The sequence below is a fragment of the Hyla sarda genome, chromosome 7 (genome assembly GCF_029499605.1).
Source record: "Hyla sarda isolate aHylSar1 chromosome 7, aHylSar1.hap1, whole genome shotgun sequence".
Lineage (NCBI taxonomy): Eukaryota > Metazoa > Chordata > Amphibia > Anura > Hylidae > Hyla > Hyla sarda.
The window spans coordinates 142,088,616-142,112,048 of NC_079195.1; the positions used below are offsets into that span (position 1 = coordinate 142,088,616).

A 23,433-nucleotide genomic window follows, 5' to 3' on the forward strand; every position below is an offset into this window, starting at 1 on the left:
AAAATCGGAGACAACAGTCAATTTGTTTGCTGTTAAAAATAAATATTGGGGTGAAAAATCACATAAGAATTGTGAGAAAACCGTCACACACAGGTACAGACACCATATTATGAACTACACTAACTTTACAGCCCCTGTAGCAAAGTCAAATGAAAAAAAATCCTGGAATACCCCTTTAAGTCATTACTCAATTTCCAATAGTTATTAAATGTAATTTCTTTGTTTCATACCTATTGTAAAGCGCCTATTGCACATTTCAATACTACAGTTTGTTGGTGCCAGACATGTGCGTAGTATGGAGAGAGGTGCATTTATCTGGCGCAGACATTGGCAGACCCTTTCCTGCCAAACATTATTCTTAAATAAATATGATGTAAACCAGGCCTAAGATCTTCAAAGGTTTTCATGATCCTCTAATTTGGATTTAAATAATTTACAGGATGTGGATGCTGCACTAATAATACAGACCTCAATATGCAGTTTATTATACAGTAAATGCCTCAAATTATCATTAAAGGGAAACGGACACCTTGTTTACCTGCTCTAAACCTTTTAAACAGGTTTATACTGCAGGTGAACCTGATTAAAAAGAGATATAACTCACCCGGATCAGTGGCCTAGTGTTAGGGATCCAGGCTGTATACATTCACCATTGCTAATACAGCTGTCCCTCAACATATGATGGTAATCCGTTCCAAACCTACCATCGTTTGTTGAAACCATCGTATGTTGAGGGATCCGTGCAATGTAAAGTATAGGACAGTGGTCTACAACCTGCGGACCTCCAGATGTTGCAAAACTACAAAACCCAGCATGCCCGGACAGCAAACGGCTGTCCGGGCATGCTGGGTGTTGTAGTTTTGCAACATCTGGAGGTCTGCAGGTTGAAGACCACTGGTATTAAAGGTTGTACTCACCTGCCACTACGGACCGTCACCGCTGCCCGGGATGTCGCCGTCCATCGCTGTCGCCGCGTCCCTGATGCCCCGGCAAGGCCTCTGCTTCCCCGGCATCCTTGCTCTCCGTCGCCGCCATCACGCCGCTACGCACGCCGCTCCTATTGGATGATGGGACGGCGTGCGCAGCGACGTGATGACGTCGATGGAGAGTGCCGACGATGCAGGGGATCCTCGGAGCCCCGAGGACAAGTGAGTGATCGTCATCGGACCACACGGGGCATCGTAAACGGCTATCCGGTGGCAGCTGAAGCAGTCAGCACTGCCGGATAGCCGTTTATGCGATGGCCCCGACATACAAAAGCATCGTATGTTGATACTGCCTTCAACATGCGATGGCCTCTGAGAGGCCATCGCATGTTGAAATTATCCTATGTTGGGGCCATCGTTGGTTGAGGGGTCACTGTATTACCTTTGCAATGGAAGTGGGAGCCGGTATAGAGAGCTTCCCTGCCTCCGTCCCCTTCTACTCTCATATGCCTGCCCACCTTGTGCTCACATGATCAAAGGGTTTATGAATATTTATGAGGTAATTGGGCATTAGAGCAGAGGGGGCAGAAGCAGGGAAGCTCTGTATAATATCTCCCGCCTCCATTGCGCATGGGGATATTAGCAATGGTAAATGTATAGTGCCAGAATCTCCGAAACTGGACCACGGATCTGGGTGAGTTCTACCTCTTTACCAGGTTTATCTGCACTATAGCCCTGTTAATTGGGTTTACTGTGGGTGAACAAGATGTCAGTTTGCTTTTAATACTGCCGCCACAATCATAAAGACACAATTTAAAAACACAATAAATTACATTTAGAACATATCTCCACCTATTAAAATATATTTATGCTCTGATGCTTATCATAGTTCGAATAAACCTGTTTTCTGCCTGCCAGTGTAAAACTGCTGATATTACTCCCAGTTACTGAGTAGAATGCTGGGCACATGCAGAACCATCCAGGCCAACGTGTTTTGATCAGTGTGCATTGTTGTAGGTGTATCAGGACCCTGGTAACAGCAAAACTTAGTGTTGTGTCCCCTGTTTGAAGCTCATAATGACACTGCCTCTGCTGTATAAATACCCACACTACCCTCAGTACAGCAGTACTGGGACCTGGAAATGATTTTAAAGGATCTCTTTATTCTGCTCTTTGTGCTGTCATTAGCACAGGCATCCTCGCCCCAACACATTGTACATCCCAAGTTTCTACACCTGGGTAAGTGACTTGTTTTATATCTTGGTATATTGATTTCAAACAATGTAAATATTTGCAAATGAATTAGTACAACATATATATATATATATATATATATATATATATATATATATCATATTTCTGCATTGCTAAATGTATAGCGATGTTAACAGAAGGTTACTGATTGAGGATCCCTGAGGGTTCATTAATGACGAAAACAGTCCTTCCAAGCCGAGCCATCTGCTGAGTGTTAGAGGGTTGTGTTATATTATAAATATGCTTATATGCCTGGAATGTTCCAGTAACCACAGGAAAGTAAACCAAAATAGTAAAAATGTGCTGCGGCCATTTCGCTATTATCCATTTCATACACAATTTTTCATTACCTATGGTATTACTAGCCTTTCTGTAGACATGATGAGACATGTAACATGTGCCAGTTTGTTGATAATATATGTGTTTGGACCAATAGTTGATAGTGACATGTAGATACTGTGTTATCATTTCTTTAATTTGACAGGTAGCTTGTGTGGGACAATGGGGGAGATTTATCAAAACCTGTCCAGAGGAAAAGTTGCCCAGTTGCCCATAGCAACCAATCAGATCGCTTCTTTCATTTTTGAAAAGGCCTCTGAACATTCCCAATTAAAGCCAAAGGAAACTGCATGTTTTTGGAGTATTTTATGCCCAATGGAACATACCCAAAACTAAGCGACACCCTTCTTCTGTTGAACAATGCCTGTAACTGCACCATATACCCAACCAATCATGCCTAGTAAGAGATGGTTTAGTTATGGGCCCCACTTTTAGCACTTATCAATGCAAAAAATATTAGCCAGGGGAGAATATTGCCTTTGTAACGGGCGATTTGGAGAACAGTCCAACTTGAGACAGTGGTCATGTGAATAGATGGCTTGCCACATAGTGCACATTGTTTTAGGTCCGAGGATGGTATATCTTGCTTACTGAGAAATGATAGACATCGACCACGTATGTCTAATAGGCTCACCTGTGTGTAGAATGTAATGTACACTGCTGTTATTGTGATGGTAAAGCTTTCAACATGAAATTCATTACACATTGAGATTGTTTCAGAAGTATTTTCTTCATTTTCTCAGACTGGCCAGCAGACTGTGGGGTTGCATTTTTCCCACAAAACACAGCTGGAAGGATTGTATCTGGAAATGAAGCACGTCCGTTCTCCTGGCCGTGGCAGGTTTCCTTGCAGGTAAAAAAAAATTTTTCCTATGTAAAGTATTTATGGACCTATTAAACAAGTTTATATTTTTATTAGAATTTTATGCTACCAAAACCCTTAATTTACTTAAAATACCAAACATCTCAGAAATTCCAAAAATAAAGTATCAAATCTATAATTGTTAGATATACTGTTTATTTATACTGTTCTTACTTATTTCATTCTTCCTTCTGCCTACCAAATTTAGGACATTATTTTGTTATAGAAAATTATGGTCAGTGGGAAAGCTGTTCAGGATAAATCCGGCAGTCCTATATAAAAGAAAGTAAATTAAAAGCCATTGCTAAAAGTAAAGTACATGGTAAGCCATTTATATGGATACACCTTAATAAAATGGGAATGGTTGGTGATATTAACTTCCTGTTTGTGGCACATTAGTATATGTGAAGGGGGAAACTTTTCAACATGGGTGGTGACCATGGTTGCCATTTTGAAGTCGGCCATTTTTAATCCAACTTTAGTTTTTTCAATAGGAAGAGGGTCATGTGACACATCAAACTTCTTGGGAATTTCACAAGAAAAACAATGATGTGCTTGATTTTAACATAAATTTATTCTTTCATGAGTTATTTACAAGTTTCTGGCCACTTATAAAATGTGTTCAATGTGCTGCCCATTGTGTTGGATTGTCAATGCAACCCTCTTCTCCCACTCTTCACACACTGATAGCAACACCGAGAAATGCTAGCACAGGCTTTCAGTATCCGTAGTTTCAGGTGCTGCAGAATGGGCAAAACAAAAATTGGAACAGGACCCTCAGTTTACGCAGAAGATTTTGTTCAGTGATGAGGCAAACTTTTATGTGAATGGTTAAGTTAACAAACAAAACCACCGCTATTGGTCTGACACTAACCAACATTGGATAGATCCCTCCAAGACTGTTGGAACACAAAAATTGATGGTATGGTGTGGTATATGGGTTACAAAGATAGTGGTGCCATTCTTCATCAATGCAAAGCTGAAGGCCACTGGATATGCAAAATTGCTACATGATGATGTGTTTCCCTCTTTATGCACTGAAGCTGGCACGTTCCCTGAGTTTTTCCTGCAAGTTTCCTAAAAAGTGGATTGGTCGTCGTGGGCCAGTTAAATGGCCCCCAAGGTCTCCCGATCTGACCCCCTTAGACTTTTATCTTTGGGGTCATCTGAAGGCAATTGTCTATGCTGTGAAGATACGAGATGTGCAGCACCTGAAACTACGGATACTGGAAGCCTGAGCTAGCATTTCTCCTGCGGTGTTGCTATCAGTGTGTGAAGAGTGGGAGAAGAGGGTTGCATTGACAATCCAACACAATGGGCAGCACATTGAACACATTTTATAAGTGGTCAGAAACTTGTAAATAACTCATGAAAGAATAAAGTTACGTTAAAACCAAGCCCATCATTTTTTTCTTGTGAAATTCCCAATAGGTTTGATGTGTCACATGACCCTCTTCCTATTGAAAAAACAAAAGTTGGATTTAAAATTGCTGACTTCAAAATGTCCGCCATGGTCACCCCCCATCTTGAAAAGTTTCCCCCCTCACATATACTAATGTGCCACAAACAGGAAGTGAATATCACCAACCATTCCCATTTTATTAAGGTGTATCCATATAAATGGCCCACCCTGTACATAGTCAATATGTGCTTTTATAGTATGGTCCTGTATGATTTGTACAATTTAGGAACCCTATTGGTGTTTGCTGCAACAGAACTTCAGAGATTCAAAACCAACAGAACTTTTGTTAATCCCCCAAAAAATGTAACATATTTACAAATAGTGATTTAAAAAAAAAAAAAACAGTCCCATCAGTCTCACACATTTTATTAACATGTTTCTTACACATTGAAAAATTGAACAATTACAGGTTGGTATATTATGTGAACACTATAAAAGAACCTCAATATGTCAGATATGAACAACATGATTATATATAATACGAACTCAAAGAAAAGGTGCGCCCTATGCCTGATTTCCCCCATTCCATCCACCGCCTTCTCGCTTCACCATCGCCTGACCGTGATGTGATGTATTTAGCAAACCTCCTTTTCTTTGAGTGCGTATTGTGCATGTATCCAGTCTGGAGTGCAGCACCACCTATAGGAGAGCATAGACTGCTAACACTAGCCATACTATTGGAGTAATCACATCACAGGTCTAAGTGACAGTGCCGGATTTTTTTCTTATTCTTTTGTGATAATATATAATGATTATATATAATTTGTATCTATAGCACTGATGTCCACAATAGCTGCACAAACAGCTGGGCTTAATCCATAATTCCATGTGATAATCCACATAGATCTTATTTACCGTATTTATCGGGGTATACCACGCACCGGCCTATAACACGGACCCTCATTTTACCAAGGATATTTGGGTAAAAAAAGTTTTTTACCCAAATATCCTTGGTAAAATGAGGGTGCGTGTGTGTGCATGCGTATACCCCTTTCCCCCCCCCCAAGGAAAGGCAGGGGGAGAGGGGCCGTCGCTGCCCGCTTCTCTCCCCCTACCTTTCCTGGGGTCTAGAGCAATGCTGCCGCCGCTTCTCTCCCGCTGGCTATCTGCGCTGCTGCCCGTTCTCTCCCCCTGACTATCGGTGCCGGTGCCCCATTGCCGGCGCCAATAGCCAGGGGGAGAGAAGTGGCGCCGGCAATGGGGTAGCAGCACTGATAGCCAGGGAGAGAGAAGGGGCAGCGGCACCCATTGCCGGCACCGTTGCCCCGTTGCCTCCCCCATCTCCGGTTGTATAATCACCTGTTGCCGGGGTCGGGTCCGCGATGCTTCAGGCCTCCGGTGTGCTTCCCATGCGTCGTTGCTATGCACTGCACGGCGCGGCGCAATGACGAGTGACGTCATTGCGTCTCGCAGCGCATAGCAACGACGCAGGGGACGCACACCGGAGGCCTGAAGCATCGCGGACCCGACCCCGGCAACAGGTGATTATACAACCGGAGATGGGGGAGGCAACGGGGCAAAGGTGCCGGCAATGGGTGCCGCTGCCCCTTCTCTCCCCCTGGCTATCGGCGCCACTGCCCCATTGCCAGCGCCACTTCTCTCCCCCTGGCTATCGGCGCCGGCAATTGGGGCACCGATAGTCAGGGGGAGAGAACGGGCAGCGGCACCGATAGCCAGGGGGAGAGAAGGGCCGGCAGCAGGGCTCTAGACCCCAGGACAGGCAGGGGCAGAGGAGCCGGCAGCGGTGGCAGTCTCTGCACTTGCAAAGCCGCTGCAGTTCAATGATTTAAAGCGCCCACTTTAAATCATTGAACTGCAGCGGCTTATCGGCGTATAACATGCAGGTAGACTTTAGGCTAAAAATTTTAGCCTAAAAAATGCGTGTTATACGCCGATAAACTGTGGTAGTGGATCATTCAGCACTTCATGAGGTCAAGTAATAGATGTATAGTACAGTCACATAGATCCCTAACATATTTAAATAAATTGTATTAGCTGCACAGCTGATGTGCACTACAGCAATTCGGAATTACAAGTGGCTGAAAGCCACATTTCCAGTAGGCTTACTATTAGTTAATTGTGTCAATCAGGAGACATGAGGGTCTGATATTAAAAGTATCACACCTGCCTAACTCCTAAATGATTTGCCACTGTACTGTGACTTTCTCAAGGAGAAAATTGGAAAGCAATGGTTGCAACAAGATGACATCCTAGTATATATCTTCCTGTGATGCTCGATATGTGTATCACCTAGCCTATGATCTATAGAAAAAGAGGGAACAGTGCTCAGGGGTTACCAATTTAAGTTTCGCATAAACATCATATGAACTATAGATGTGACTTACTTCACAGTGGGGGGGGGGGGGGGGTACTCTCCCGCCTCCTGGTAGGTTTTTCACTGTGTCTAAGTTCCACCACTCCAGGGTACCAGTGGTCACCAAAGGAAAAGTGATGTAGGCAAGTTTTTTATTATTATTTTTATTTTATTTCTAAAACCCCCATGTTCCTTAACCTGTTAAGAATGAAGGGTGTACAGGTACGCCTTTGCGTCCTGGTACTTAAGGACCAAGGGTTTACCTGTACACCCTGAATCCTTAAGCGACTTTGAACAGTCAGTAGTCAGACACTCACTGTTAATGACAGGAAGCAGAGATCCCACAGCACTGCTGTTTATTAACCCTTTAGACACCATAATCAATGCTGATCACAGCGTGTAAAGTGAAACTAAAAATCTTTGGTAACTCAGAGGAGCTCACGTAATCCCCAAGATTACGTGAGCTAAAACAGCGGAGGAGGGTCCCCTTACCTGCCTCCTACTGCCGATCGCAGATTCACTGATGTAGTCTCGCTTAGCCAGGCTATATCAGTGGATCGCTAATCACACTGTATATTGCTATGTCATAGGTATAGCATTATACAGTAAATGCAATCTAATGATTGCATATCAAAGTCCCCTATGGGGACTTAAAAAGTGTAAAAAAAAACATTTTTAAAAGTTTCTAAAATTATATAAAACTCTCTCCCCTAAAAAAACAAAACATAATTAAATCCCCCTTATTTTCCCCTTTTACAAAAAAAAGTTAACATATATGATTTGGTATCGCCCCGTAAATGTAAAAAAATATCAAACACCAAAAATACAGATTTTTAACCACAACAGATATAGAAAATTATGAAAAGTGATCAAAAAGTCACATCACAGCAAACATTGTACAAATGAAAACTACAGATCACGGCACAAAAAATTAGCCCTCATACATCCCCGTATACAGAAAAATAAAAAAGTTATAGGGGTCAGAAAAGGACAATTTTATGCATTCGAATTTTGTTAAAACAAAGTTTGAATTTTTTTAAGTAGTACAATAATAGAAAAACTATATAAATTAGGTATCATTTTAATTGAATCGACCTACAAAATAAAGACAATGTATAATTACACAAACCCAAACCACCCAAAAGTTGCAAAAATTGCTGCTTTCTTTAAAATTTCCACCAGCAAATCTATAATATATATATATATATATATATATATATATATATATATATAGTAAAATGAAAGAGGTCATTACAAAGTACGATTGGTCTTGCAAAAAACAAGCAAACAAGCCCTCATTTGGGTCTGTAGGTGAAAAAATAATAGAGTTGTGGATTTAAAACACAAAAATGAAAATTGAGGAAATTATTTTCTTTTTTTTATCTCTTTTTTGTCTTCTCCACCGTGTTCTCTGCTGACACCTCTGTCCGTGTCAGGAACTGTCCAGAGCATCATAGGTTTGCTATGGGGATTTTCTTCTGCTCTGGACAGTTCATGATACCGCATCAGGTGTCAGCAGAGAGCACTGTGGACAAGACAAAAAAGAAATTCAAAAAGAAAATAATTTCCTCCGTAGCATACAGCTGCTAAAAAGTACTGGAAGGGTAAAGATTTTTGTAATAGAAATAATTTACAAATCTGTTTAACTTTCTGGCACCAGTTGATTAAAAAAAAAAAAATGTTTTTCACCAGAGTACCCCTTTAAGGTCAAAATGGGCTTTGTTCTTAGGGGTTAAGGGAGTGTGCATGTTTATTAAAAACATACAATGTGCATGTATACACATACATAAAAAATATGCAAAAGGAATATGCACCATGCTCTCTGAATATACCGGAAGTGACCTCTTTGGAGTGCTAAACATATCGTACATGCACAGAGGAAGTTTGTCATTATTGTGGGAGGTAGGTGTCTAAATAAGATCATTACACTCTAGATTAAGAAAGATTGAGAAAGGGGGACAATAGCATAATAACCCCCAAAGGTGCCTCTACAGAGCTATATTTTTTATTTAAGTACTATATATTGAATTTGAATATGACAAATCATAAATTGCATCATAAATTACACCCCAACCAGACATAGCTCTAATTACTGTATTCTAGGAAGATTGTATAGGTGAAGCCTTCAAGTGGATGGAACCAGAATATACATTTGTATTATTCTTTAAGAAGAATCTTATCCACCTCTCAGACCCAACTTGATTTTGCATGTACCCCAAAATTGCAAATTTTTGTAATCTCTACCATGAGTGTCCCAGATATGTCTTTCATGTTGGCACATGTCCTAATGCTACTTACATGCTTAGATATTGTAGATCTAAATTCCTAATTTGTTTGGCTTACATACAATTTTGAGCAAGTGCATGTTTCTACATATACTATGCCTTTACTTCAGCTATTGATGAAATAATGGAGTTTATACACTCTCCGATCCGCTAGATTTATAAACTCTTTCCGCCTATGTACATAGCATCAAGAGCTACATTGTCCGAATAGACACATGCCTGTATTTGGATTTGTTAGTCTTCCTTTCTGAATCAAAATGTTTTCTGTCTTTCTGTATCAAATTGGCTATGGACCAAGTGATCTCTTTAATCTAATGCCCTCCTGTAGGTTATATTAGCGTAAGAGTTGAGAACTCCCTTTTAATCCTCATCAGGCCTGGTCATGAGACCTAAGTTGCTTCTAATACTATTGTATAAAGCCTTTACGTCTAGACTCGCTAGTATTATGGCTTTGTGTACAGAAATTTTGTGCAATTTCACAAAGAAAATAAGGTAAATTGTGAACAAAGGGTGAGAAAATCTGATTGACGTATTGACATTCTTGCATCAAATTGTCGTTCCCAGACACTATTTGTCTACCAGGTGTCGGTGTTGTCTTTTTATGAACTTTAGGGAAGGCATAAAAAGTTGCCATGACTGGTGTAGGGTTGAAGAGGACTTTTAATTTATCTTCAGCTATAAGGTTTTCCCTTTTATCCAGCAAACTTCTCAGTTCATCAAGTTATTAAATTATACTTTTTCTTTTTCAGGTTCGGGCTCGGGGGCATAAGAAATATGTTCACGTCTGTGGTGGGACACTCATTCACAAAAATTGGGTCCTCACTGCGGCCCACTGTTTTCAGAAGTAAGTGTTACAATTCTAGGCCAATACTGGTAAAAAAAAATTGTGATAGATAGATAGAGCTAAGGAGAGAATAGAACAGGTCATTTAAAGTGATAATGGCTATACTGTAGGCCGTGTTGTATTTACAATATACTCTACATTAGCCTCTATTGTTTTTATCAAAACTAGAATTTGGTAAGCTGATATAGCAAAGAAAGCGAATATAAAAGGATATGTTATGTGCCTATAACACGATTTTAGTGCTGATTCTGTTTTTTTTTTTTCTGTTTGAGTTGCATTCAAAAACAAAATTAGAATTTTAGTTGTTATACCCTATGACCCCTTCTGTAAGTTTTTAGAAAGGTTCCCTAAGAGTATAATTTGCAAATCTGTTAAATTTATCTTAACCCCTTAAGGACCAAGACAATTAGGTCTGTACACCCCTTAAAGACCAGGCCTGTTTTTTCAAATTGGGGATGTCTGACTTTATCAGAGAATAACTCTGGCGTTTTGCCAATCACGATAATTCTGACATTTTTTTGTCACATAGTAAAAGTAAGCCGATATCATTTGTAGTATTTTTTTTACAATGCAAAAAATCATGAATTTTGTTTTTAATTCAGATTTTTTGCTATTTTAACACTAATAGGTGGCATATATTTATACTTACTGACCAAATAGTTTATGAAACTTATATTTTCAGATGTCTACTTTATTTTGAAAGCATTTCTTTTTTTTATTAACACTTTAAATGAATTAGAAGTCAAATTTAGAAAATTTTAAAATAAAAAAATGCCCCTTTCCCAATAAAAGCCCTGTATTATCACCAAAAAAGATCAAAAACACAAATGATATACATAATAGGTATTGCCACGTCCTTAAAAAACAACAACAAAGAAGCGCAAAATTCACCAGTTTTGGTACAAATAGCGGAATAAAAAAGATCAAAAGGTATCACGTATGGCAAAAATTATACCATTGAAAAGTACAGCTCATCCCACAAAAAAATAAGCCCTCACTCAATGGCGTCAGATGAAAAATAAAAAAGTTACGGCTGTTGGAACATGAATGACAGAAAAAAAATTTTGCACAGAAAAGCAAAAAGAACATAGGAAGTTAAATAAAATGGGTATCGCCATAGTCGTACTGACCCACAGAATAAATATAACATCACTTTTACCGCACAGTGTACACTATAAAAAAAATATTAATAAGAAAATGCCAGAAATTTTCCAGTTTTTCACAATATTTTGGAGTTTTTCACAAAAAATGCTGCATGTGTAAACAAAAATGCACCACTTATATAAAGTACAATATGTCCCAGAAAAACGATATCAGAATCGCTCTGCTCAGAAAAAGCGTTATTACCATTTAAAGAGACACATATCAGATAAAAAAATAAAAAAGAGCCTGGTCATTAAGGTAAAAAAATGGGTCCGTCCTTAAGGGGTTAAAGACATAGCAAACGCCTTGATATGTTAATTGGTGTAAATACTTGTGTTCCCTATGAAAAAATAAATTTGGGACATTTTTTCTTTCCTAACTCTCTTCTCTATTTCAGTGCTGTGCCATTCCTCTTTTATTTATCTTAGAAATGTATAGTTATTTGACGACTGGGTATTACCTTTTCCCTTGACACACATTTGTGTCCCTGTACAGTCTGATACTTTCTGTAGGAATACACTCCCAACTAGTAACACACAGTTGTCCCCTTATTCGTAAGTAATAACAAAGGAGCTACGGTACACAGCGCAGAGTTATTAGGAAGATGCTGAATTGGTATTGCATGGGGAATAAAATTAATAAATTGTATTATAAAATGTTATTATAACCAGTCAGGAGAGGCAACAGACATTACCAGAAAAATAATTTCAGAGTCAGATATGGAAAATAACTTTTAAATAAGAAAAAATCTCATTGCACCACTGATCCTTCTGTTTTTTTTTTATCTGATTGCCATTTGTTTATTGAAAAGGGGGAAGGCAGAAGATGCCACTAATTGGAGGATCGTCCTTGGGAAGCATAACCTCAACCGTACAGAACCTACGGAAAAAATTTACAATGTGAAACGCATATACAGGCATGAACGTTTCCGCTACCCACATCTGAATGAGCTAGACTATGATATTGCACTAGTCAAGCCTGTAGGAGACATACTAACCACCCACTTTATAAAGTATGCCTGCCTTCCTAAGAAAGAAATGATTCTGCGCCCAGGTCATTTTTGCTGGGTAACTGGATGGGGAGATACTAGAGGTAACATGCTTGTACATTTATAAAAATTTATTAAGACGAAATTCTTTATGTAAAAATAAATATGTATATCTTAAAAGATAAATTGGTCAGGAACATTTACAGTGCAGCTTTGGATAGTAGATTTCTACACTAAAAATCCAGATAAATAGTGTCATGCCACATCTGGATGGATGGTGTAATACAGTGTTAGATAAATATTGCCCAGATTGTCTAGATAATGTATATAGTGTATATAGCATAGGACCTGCTCCATACTGACATGTTTATTCAGTATGCCTTATTTAAACAGTTTTTTAAAAGTAAGAGTTAAAGGGGTACTCCGGCGCTAAGACATCTTATCCCCTATCCAAAGGATAGGGGATAAGATGCCTTATTGCGGGGGTCCCGCCGCTGGGGACCCCCGTAATCTTGCACGCAGCACCCTGCTAAACTCAGTCCACGGAGCATGTTCGCTCTGGGTCTGATTACTGTTGATCATGGGGCCGGAGCATTGTGACATCACGGCTCCGCCCCCTCAATGCAAGCCTATGGCAGGGGGCATGACAGCCATCACGCCCCCTCCCATAGGCTTGCATTGAGGGGGTGGAGCGTGATGTCACTTGGGGGCGGAGCCGTGATGTCACAATGCTCCGGCCCCATGATCACGATCGACAGTAATCAGACCCGGAGCAAACATGCTCTGGGGACTGAGTTTAGCGGGGTGCTGCGTGCAAGATCACAGGGGTCCCCAGCGGCGGGACCTCTGCAATCAGGCATCTTATCCCCCATCCTTTGGATAGGGGATAAGATGTCTTAGCGCCGGAGTACCCCTATAAAGCTTTACTGTCATTTGGAAAAACTCTTGACATTCTGCCTAGATTGGTCAAAAGATTAGTTCGCACTAGGTCTCAGTCGTGAGACCAACTGTGATCATGGGTTACAGCCAGGCGAAGTACGTGGTAGCACATACCTTACTCCCAAGCTGTCACTCAAAACTGTCATTATACATTAGACAGACGGAGCCGCCAGCCAGGCAGTAAAGCGTTTTTAGGACTTGTACAGCTAGACAACTTGCAGTACTATATGTGCGTACAACAATCTGACCTATTCAGCTGTTTAAGAGTTCATTACTGTTTTAAATTATTTCATTTAGTTTGTGATGTTTTTTTTAAGGTGGAAATAAGAACCTTACATTCTCAGAAGTTCTGAACCAAGCCAAGCTGCCAATTATTGACACCAAGACATGCAAACAGAAAAAATTTTGGGGTGAAAGGGTAAGAGAGTCAATGATCTGTGCCGGCTTCCGAGACATTGGAGGGCCCCCTGCTGCCTGCCAGGTAAGTAGCTGACATCAGGTTATTGACAAATGATTTCACATATTACTGTACAGCTCTTTGATTTAGTATTTAGTTACAGATATAAGGCAATAATTGGAATCTGCACTGGACAAATTGTGTAAGGCTATGTTCACACTTAGTTTGTAGTGCAGGTTTGGCATATGCTGGGAAGTGCTTCTGATGTATACACTGAGTGTACCTATAAAATATTTAAACTAGTCAAAAGAGTGTCTTTTTACTGTATGCCTGAAATTTTCAGAATACCTTTTGTATAATTATAATGTAAAGTGTAGTAGGTCATGCTTCCTAATACAGGTGCATCCTCTAAGAAAAAAATCTACAATGCCGTATACATTTCTCTACTACTTGGCTCAATGACAGATATACCATGTATGCAAATTTACAGCATAATATTGGATATGTATAGCCTAAAGGTCTACACATTAGACACACTGGGGGGCATTCATCATTGTAGGTGTAAATGAAGCATGTTTCTATACTTCTTTTGTGTGCTGGTAATGTGTAGGAGCACCAGATTTATAGAATGGTCCCATGGGCGCATTTGATACATTTTGTGGAGGTGCACATTTTCTGAAATTTCTCTCTTCACATACACCAAAAAGTCTGCGCTGGTGTAGTTTAGAGACTTTTCTGTGGTTTTGCACCTTTTCACAAAAAGTCTCAGTTGATAAATTCATTGCCACTGCATAAGACAGAGGCCAGAAGAATTCATTACCACTGCCCAGAGGCCAGAAGAAGCACGTATATCGTGTGAAACAGTTCTGTAGCCAAGCATCGATACCCCCCGCACCGATCCCTCTCCTTCCACTGTGATGTTTGTATTGTGAGTATTTTGCATTAAAGAAGAACTCTTGAACGAAGCCTGGTGAGTTTGCCGACTTTTTCTTCATCTACTTGTCTGAAGATATCCACTGCTATTACGAGTCAGAGCACCACCACAGTTCAGATATACATCCACCTAACAGATCTCCTACCTTCGGTCCTATATTTATCAGTCTCAGCTGTGCAGGACATCACTTGTCTTTCTTACATAATTTACATATCTGTTTAACTTTCTGGCACCAGTTGATTTTAGGAAAAAAAGTTTTTCACCGGAGTACCCCTTTAAATCACCCCCCTTTTCCAATCTTCCATATAAAAATATGTAAATATAATAAAAACATACATATTTGGTATTGCCGTGTGTGTGATTGTCCGAACTATTAAATATAACATTATGTATCCCATGTAAAGAATGGCATTAATGTAAAAAAAATACCAAAACCATCATATACCAGAAAAATTAAGTAAAAAGCAATCAAAAAGTCTGATCAATATCACAATGGTACTGACAGATCACGGCACAAAAAATGAGCCCTTATACAGCCCGGCATACAAAAAAAATATAAAAGTTATAGGGGTCCGAAAATGAAAAAAAATAAAATAAAAATACACAGACCAGCTGTTAAGGTTAGTCTTATGCAGTGTCAATGAATTTATCAACTGAGACTTTTTGTGAAAAGGTGCAAAACCACAGAAAAGTCTCTAAACTACACCAGCGCAGACTTTTTGGTGTATGTGAAGAGAGAAATTTCAGAAAATGTGCACCTCCACAAAATTTATCAAATGCGCCCTTGGGACCATTTTATAAATCGGGTGCTCCTACACATTACCAGCACACAAAAAAAGGTATAGAAACATGCTTCATTTACACCTACAATGATGAATGCCCCCCAGTGTGTCTAATGTGTAGACCTTTAGGCTATACATATCCAATATTATGCTGTAAATTTGCATACATGGTATATCTGTCATTGAGCCAAGTAGTAGAGAAATATATACGGCATTATAGATTGTAAATTACTTCTATTAAAAAATCTTAATCGTTCCTGTACTTATTAGCTGCTGAATACTACAGTGGAAATTCTTTTCCGTTTGAAACACAGAGCTGTCTGCTGACATCATGAGCCCAGTGCTCTCTGCTGACATCTCTTTCCATTTTTAGGAACTATCCAGGGTAAAAGGAAATCCCCATAGCAAACATATGCTGTTCTGGACAGTTCATAAAATGGACAGAGATGTCAGCATAGAGCACTGTGCTCGTGATGTCAGCAGACAGTCCTGTGTTTCAAAAAGAAAATAATTTCCGATGTAGTATTCAGCAACTAATAAGTACAGGAAGGATTAAGATTTTTTAATAGAAGTAATTTAAAAATCTGTTTAACGTTCTAACGCACCAGTTGATTTAAAAAAAATAAAGTTTTTCACCGGAGAACCCCTTTAAGCTTTTATTATAGAAGAGTTAATGAATGTTTTTTTTAACCTTTATTAAACTTAATTTTTTTACACTTTTTGGTTCCTTTGCAGAATTTTATGATGAATCATTAGATTCCTCATACAGATCATTGTAGTTCTATTGAACTACATTGACTTGTGTGCTCTGTGCTCCATTGATCTTGACAGGCTCTATCAATGGCAGAGCCATGGACACCAGGGAAGCAGAGGTACCAGCTACCTCTACAGTGGATCGCCCCCTCCCCTGCGATAACTCTACGGGGGACAATCCACCCCACTGGACCACCAGGGACTGTTCATAGGTCCCTTTAAACACTGCTGTCAGCTTTGACAGCAGCGATCTAAAGGGTTAATAGCCGGCTGCAGCGATCGTTGCATGGCGGCTATTAGAGGTGGCCCCCAGCTACTGAAATCAGCTGGGGGCCGCCCAGTATGGAGCAGGCTCGAGTCAGGAGCCTGTTTCATACACCCTGAGTGGCACCATGATGGACTATGTCCCTCATGGGTCGTGAAGTAGTTAAAGCACATATTTAATTTACCTGTCACACTGCTCTTCCAGTCATGTGGCAGGATCAGCACAGAGAAATGCGGCACTGACATCCCCTGCGTGACGTGGATGCACGCAGCAGGTCCCCACTCTGTTCTGCTGCTGTTCTGTTTGCCCCAGGTCACAGCCACCCCAGTCCACTGCCCGCCCCCAGTTAAATGTCTGAATTCCCTGCCAGTGAGTGGCTGGGGATTCAGATTTTTATGCCACCCCATCCCTGGCTCAGGAGCATCAACGGTGTAAGGCAGCCGCCTTAGCTGCCTTATGCATGCGCCAGCCCTGTATTCTCCCTCTCAAGGCACAGTTCTATGGTCTGAATAGCAAATCATCCCACTATCAATCTACACCACAATGCTCAAATGTTGAGAAATTTGGATAATATTCTTATTATTCTCATTTACCACTGATTGCTCCACAGAACATTATCTTAAAAGGCCTTTGTGATTCTCTTGATTAGTAATGTCCTTTCCTTTGTAAAACTCCTATCTATACTATTTTGGTCCTGTTGGTGGAATCATGAACATTGCCTTAAGCAAAGGAAAGTGAGGACCGCAATTTTTAAGGTCATTGGTGGTAGATCGCTACCAGTCCATTGGCCTGAACTTGCAGTACACAACACATGAGAAGTGGTCACAGGAGTCCCCTTAAAGAATAGATCACCAGATATTAGAACAGATAACTTTGCACAATTTTTCCTTTACATTCAGTGACCGTTGGTGACACTTGCATCAATAGGCTTGACAGTTACATAACAGTCTTCAAGGCTCAGTACACTTGCCAGCTTTAAACACGGAAAGTGGACACAAGAACTTGATGTTACTGAACATAGCTTAATGGTTCTGTTCTTAAACAGTTTATTACTAGGGCTGGGAACATGCAATGCTCCACTGGTCCATCCAGAGTCATGCACCCGTGTTGGCTGTAAACTCTCACTCTACAACAATGTTACAGTGAGTTGCGGTAGACTCAGCCTGCCTTAATTTGTGTCACTCCCAGGTTTACACCAGCCAATATTTATTGGTAGGCCCTATGTCTACAAAGTCATTATGTACAACATTAAATCACCTTACTACCCTTGGTTGCTTGCTTTAACTTGCAATAACAGCAACACAGAACAGCGAAACTTCTGTAGACTACACCTCTTGCCATAGGGTAGACTTGCCTTGCAACTGTTAGATAGGTTAGAGAAGAAACCCTAATACTGACATCCCAAAGCTCCTTTGACTCAAGTCTCCTCAGGACCTAAGCTATCCACACAGTCTTTCCCAGCCCTAATCTTTGTTTGAAAGACTTTCCCAAAGCATAGCACTACACAGAACACAATCGACAACTAGCTTGCCAACTGAATTTCTGTGACGTTAAACATTGCAAGTATTCTTCACTGGTGATAATTCCTTTAACTATGGTTGGCTGGAGTTCCATAGATTTAGAAATACTATTACAAATATTTCTAGATTTAGTATGATCAAAAAATGGTATAATGCTTGATCCATCTATTATACTTTTTATTGGTGGAGTTTTAATAATGATCAGTACTAATATGGGTTTTTTTAACACTAATATAGAAAACATGTAAACTTCAAGGGAATCTGACAGCAGGATCACCCATACTAACCTGCTGTTACTGTGTAATAGTGCGGGTGATGCCGATTACTAAGTTTTTATTTTATGTCAGATTCCCTTTAACTATATTTATCCTATCTTTAATTTAATTTTATTTATTTTTAAGAAAATGGGGGTCCTTTGTTGAGAGATTGAGAAGGTGTCTTGGAAAAAAGAATCCACAGATCTAACTGCATATCCTTACTATATAAATATTTATAGAGGTAACATGCATAATAAGCACATATGTCACAAAGCTTTTGTTGCCTACAGGGAGACTCTGGAGGTCCTCTTGTATGTCAAAATGGAAGAGAAAGGTGGGAAGTTCACGGTATTGTCAGCTTTGGACCCATTGGTTGCACAGTAGAGAACAAACCAAGTGTCTTCACTAGGACTTCAACATATATTCCTTGGATTGAGGCCACAAGGATCCGTGATTTCTTCCTACACTAATGGAAGAAGCAGAAGCTTAAGTGCATCTGGTCAAATCTTGGATTGTAGAAGGGATTAATGCTCATTATATATTGCAGGGAATTAGTCTTATTACATGAAACATAGTGTGTATAAACCATCTTTAGCAATGTTTGCGTGTGTGTGGTACAGAACATACTTGCAGAAAAAAGTGGATGGTCAGTTCAAATATGAACTTTAATGTCCTCTCTTCTAGAGGGGTTTATGTTCTAGAGTTATCTAGATCTAAAGACTACTTGACCCCTACCTAGTTATGCTAAAGAGTTCATGTTACCATTTGAGTGGTTGTAAACTGTAGACTGTAAACTATGTCAGAAAAAGAACTGATGTCAACTTCTACATCAATTAGGCCTTGTTTACATCTGCGTCGGAGGCTCCTTTTGGGGTGAATTAAGTCACTGCAGAAAAACTGAGCTAGATGGGGCAGAACAAACACCAACAGATCCCACGGACTTTAAAGGGGTCCGTCAGGTTTTTGTCTAATGTCTTTTTATTTAGCAGGATTTGAGTGTACACAAAAATAACACTATTTGCATAATTTTTTTTCTTGTCCGCTCAGGTCCCACTATTTAAAAGTATTCTATGACTTAGCTCTGCCCAAACATAGCTTCATCGTAGATGTAAACCTAACCTCATATATATTTAACAAAAAATATTAAACAGCAGGAACTTAGTAGACGAGACATTGCTTCTGGCATTGTAGTGTTCCCTGTTCACATATATTATAATCTAGTGTTGATAAAGCATCACACTTAACATAACACTCTTTAGAAGAAATTACTTTTAGGATTAGCATGAATTTGTATCTTTACATCTCCTTAAGTGCACAGATGATACCACATCTGAAGGTCTAGCAATATTATATAATATTTAACCTTAAATAACTAATAACTTCTGTAACAAATCTTTAATGTTTTCATTGCTTACCCACTACTGGTCATGTTGATAACTACAACTCACTTGGAACAAATCGTAATTCAGCATTTGCGTTTTTCATGAAGGTCATGAAAGGTCATTTCAAAATCTTGTTTTTTTTTTAAGAAAGCAATAAAAAATAGAACATATGAACATATTGGCATGCACATTTTTTAAATATAGATATTGAACAGTATTAGTTTTTCATCCAACACAATGACAGCGACTTTATCTGTTATCACATTTAAAGAGAAAAAAAAAGAAAAAAAAAGCTCTTAATCAGAGAAAAGTGAACTGTGAGTCTGATCCCTGTAGGGGTCTCAAAATCTAGTAATCATATCTGTGTTACATTCTAGTAGATGTCTCCTATATTTTGTCCACAAACTACTCAGCTTACAGATGGGTGGCAATAATTACATTCCAAGTAATATAATATAAAAGAGTGTGTTCATTTTGGAAGCAGTTCTGGCAAAAGGGGGCTTAGTGTAAAACTAACAGTCCAACAGGTAAACATGCCTAGATTGAACTAGATGACTGCTTAAAACTGATTGCTTTTCCTTTCTGTCACAATACAAACATCATCTGTTTATCTACAATTTGTCTACTATATTTCTTTATGTTTTGTGACTTTTCAATGTGGTTGACATGCACTTGTATATATTATACACAGTCTTTTTAAAGAACATATTCATTATACCAATATCCATACCGGTGCTATGCATCAGTTCTAACATGTATCTGTGTGTGCTTTCCTTTTACTTATACTTTATCAAGATTGCTGTTTATTAATATATTTTTCTATATTATTCTATATGAAAATAAAATATTTAACCCCCAAAAATATTTAGAGCTAACACAAGGAAAATGAGCTTTTTTTTTGTTAATGTCTTACTATCGGATTGTGGTCATACTGCATCTGGCTTAATAAAATAATGAAGCATAATTGGTATTTACTGAGTGTTTGTTGTCTATAAGTTTGTATATAGTGTTGTGACCAACAGTGTAGATACCACAGAGTATGGAAATCTGAAAAATGTTAACCTTTCTCTCTACAAAAAGAGAAGTATTAAAAAACAAGGCTGATAAAGGGCCCAAGTATAACAAAGTCTTACTCTCACATAGGTTAAAAAGAGGGTATATTAATACCATTCATAGCAGCTATCCAGTAATAATCCCTTCTGCCAAAGGTTGCCACATGGAGACAACACATGTCCATGTTCCCAACTCTACTCTATTACTACCGACAGTCTGCATTAGTCTATACAAATGAATCAAGTTCCTCATCATTGGAAGTTTTTAGAGAAATAGAAAAATAGTGAGAAGAGGATTGCCCGACACAAAGCCCATACAAAAAGTGACCTTTGTATGTACTCGTAAAGAACATGTTCATTTGATTAATATTGTTAAGATGGACTATGAAGGCTTCAAATTACACTTCTATCACCCCCCCCCCCAATCAATACGTTGTCCACGTATCATAAAAAAGCTTTAATGTTTTGCAGGTATGGATTAGATAGATTGTAGATATATTCTTTATCAAAGTATGATAAAATAAATTAGCGTAGGAGCAAGATATGGGGCACCCCATTGCGGTCCCTGACAATTGTTTAAACCAGTTAGAGTTATAACAAAAGGTATTTTGGTTAAGGATAAAGTATAGTGAATCACACAAAAAATTAATGTATGCTGTACTTTTATTGGTGTTATGAAGAATGGACCGGATCGCCTGTACACCCACATCGTGAGGGATGCGGGTGTACAGGCTCTCCACGTCCACTGTGACTAAAGAAAAGGTGCTCTGCCAATGAAAGGATTCGGTAAATTGTATGATTTCATAGTCCATTTTAACAATATTAATCAAATGAACATTTTCTTTACGAGTACATACGGAGGTCAGCAGGTAGAATTTTTAGACCTCATAGTGTATGCTGAAGATGATCCCCTATACACCAAAGGGGTCCATAAATCTATAGCTAAAAACACCATCTTACACTATAACAGTTCACATCCTAAACAAACTAAAAAGTCTATTACATTTAGCCAATTTTTTTGATTAAAAAGAAATAACAGCAATTCTCTTATTTTTCAACAACAAGCCGAGGATCTTGCTTCAGAGTTAATAAGAAGGGGTTATCTTAGTCATGTTATACAGAAGGCTTATGCTAAAGTCAGCATGATTCCTAGAGAGAATCTGATATTTAATTCTGGTTCAAGAAAGAAACCAGAGAAGCAAGATCAACGCTTTGTGTTTGCTTTTAAAAACAGCGCAATGAATTCTACAATCAAGTTGGCCATCAATAAAAAATTCGGGAGAGAAAAGCTTCAAGAGAGACGCCGGCTCAACGTGGCGCAGGACACAAGCAGCAGGTAGGTAAAAGCCAGGTATTTTATTTCCCAGAATGCAACACGTTTCACTGCCTCAGCAGCTTCATCAGGCATAGGTAAGAACAGTACAATGGTGACTTTTATCCTAGCACTAATTAGTCGCAGCAGGGACGGGTTAATCATCACTGCAGACCAATGAGTGCTGGAGAAAATGCATTTACAAATGTCGACCATATATATACATGGTTACTAAACATTTTTTCGAATGTATTCGAACCACGAGACTTATAAGATAACAAATAAGGATATATAAAAGAATAATAGATATATAAATAAATGTATATGCAATGTAAACCTTTTTTTTTTTTATTTATAAAAAATTCAACACAAAAATCTGTAGCAAAAAAAGAGGGGAAAGGATCAAGAGAGGGGGACGGGAATGGGAGAGAAGAGAATGCGGCCAGAGAGAATGGTCAGAGAAATTAACGAGTATTCTCTATTGTCTCATTCAGACCATGCAGTGTTAAAGTTGAAAGTGTAAAAATCCAGTACGATTCTCTATTGATTAAATATTGGAACCGATTGGGTTTATCAACTGGAATGGATTCAAGAATTATAAAACATAGAGATGAAATATCGTTATTGTGAACTATAGTAAAATGCCGCCATAAAATGTGTGTTGGTTCTTAATATTCGAACAGTGTCTAGACATACGGCACCGCATGGTCTGAATGGTACGTCCAACATATTGAAGCTTACAACTACAGGAAAGAAGATACATTGCATGCTGGGTGTTACAATGTAAAAATTGATTAATATTGAATGATTTTTTTGTATATGTAGAAGAGAACTTATTCGTAAAGGGATCCATCATACCACAACATAAACACCTATTTTTTCCACAAGGGGTGCATCCTGGATTCGAAATAATTGGGGAGGAGTTGTCATTAGATATTTTTTAATCTATTAGGGGCTATCATGTTTTGGAGATTTTTTGATCTCCTGTAAGTAATGCCAGGTTTTGTGGGGACCACATCCTTGAGAATAGGGTAGTTTAAAATGATATGCCAATTGCGCTTGAAAATATTATGTATCTGTGTGGCTGCTCGATTGTAATTAGTTATAAAATTATATTTAAAAGGATTATTAATTTTTGCTGAGTCAACTTCTTTATTTTCATTTTGTTCTTTGTCTCTTTTAACTAAATCACTTTGTTTTTTATTTTTAACACAATGATATGCTTGTGTTAAGAAGGGGGCTGGATAACCCTTCAATAAAAATTGGTTTTTCAGTATTTTTGCTTGTGTGGAAAAATCTGTATTCGTGGTGCAATTTTTACGGACCCTCAAATATTGTCCGAAAGGGACCCCCTTGAGCCAACTCGGATAGTGGTCGCTATTATAGTTTAAAAAACTATTCACGTCTACCGACTTGAAATGTG

The 23,433-nt window shown here is 38.9% G+C and overlaps 1 protein-coding gene across 1 annotated transcript; it reads left to right on the forward strand.

Annotated features, from left to right (window-relative positions):
- Window positions 1–1,971: 1,971 nt before the first annotated feature.
- Window positions 1,972–21,001, forward strand: LOC130282552 (elastase-1-like). The gene is made up of 6 exons (XM_056530908.1): window positions 1,972–2,165; window positions 3,263–3,372; window positions 10,192–10,286; window positions 12,241–12,521; window positions 13,674–13,837; window positions 18,555–21,001. Exons 1-6 carry the CDS (start codon window positions 2,069–2,071, stop codon window positions 18,732–18,734), a joined length of 927 nt encoding a protein of 308 aa, XP_056386883.1. The 5' UTR covers window positions 1,972–2,068; the 3' UTR covers window positions 18,735–21,001.
- The last annotated feature ends 2,432 nt before the right edge of the window (window positions 21,002–23,433 follow it).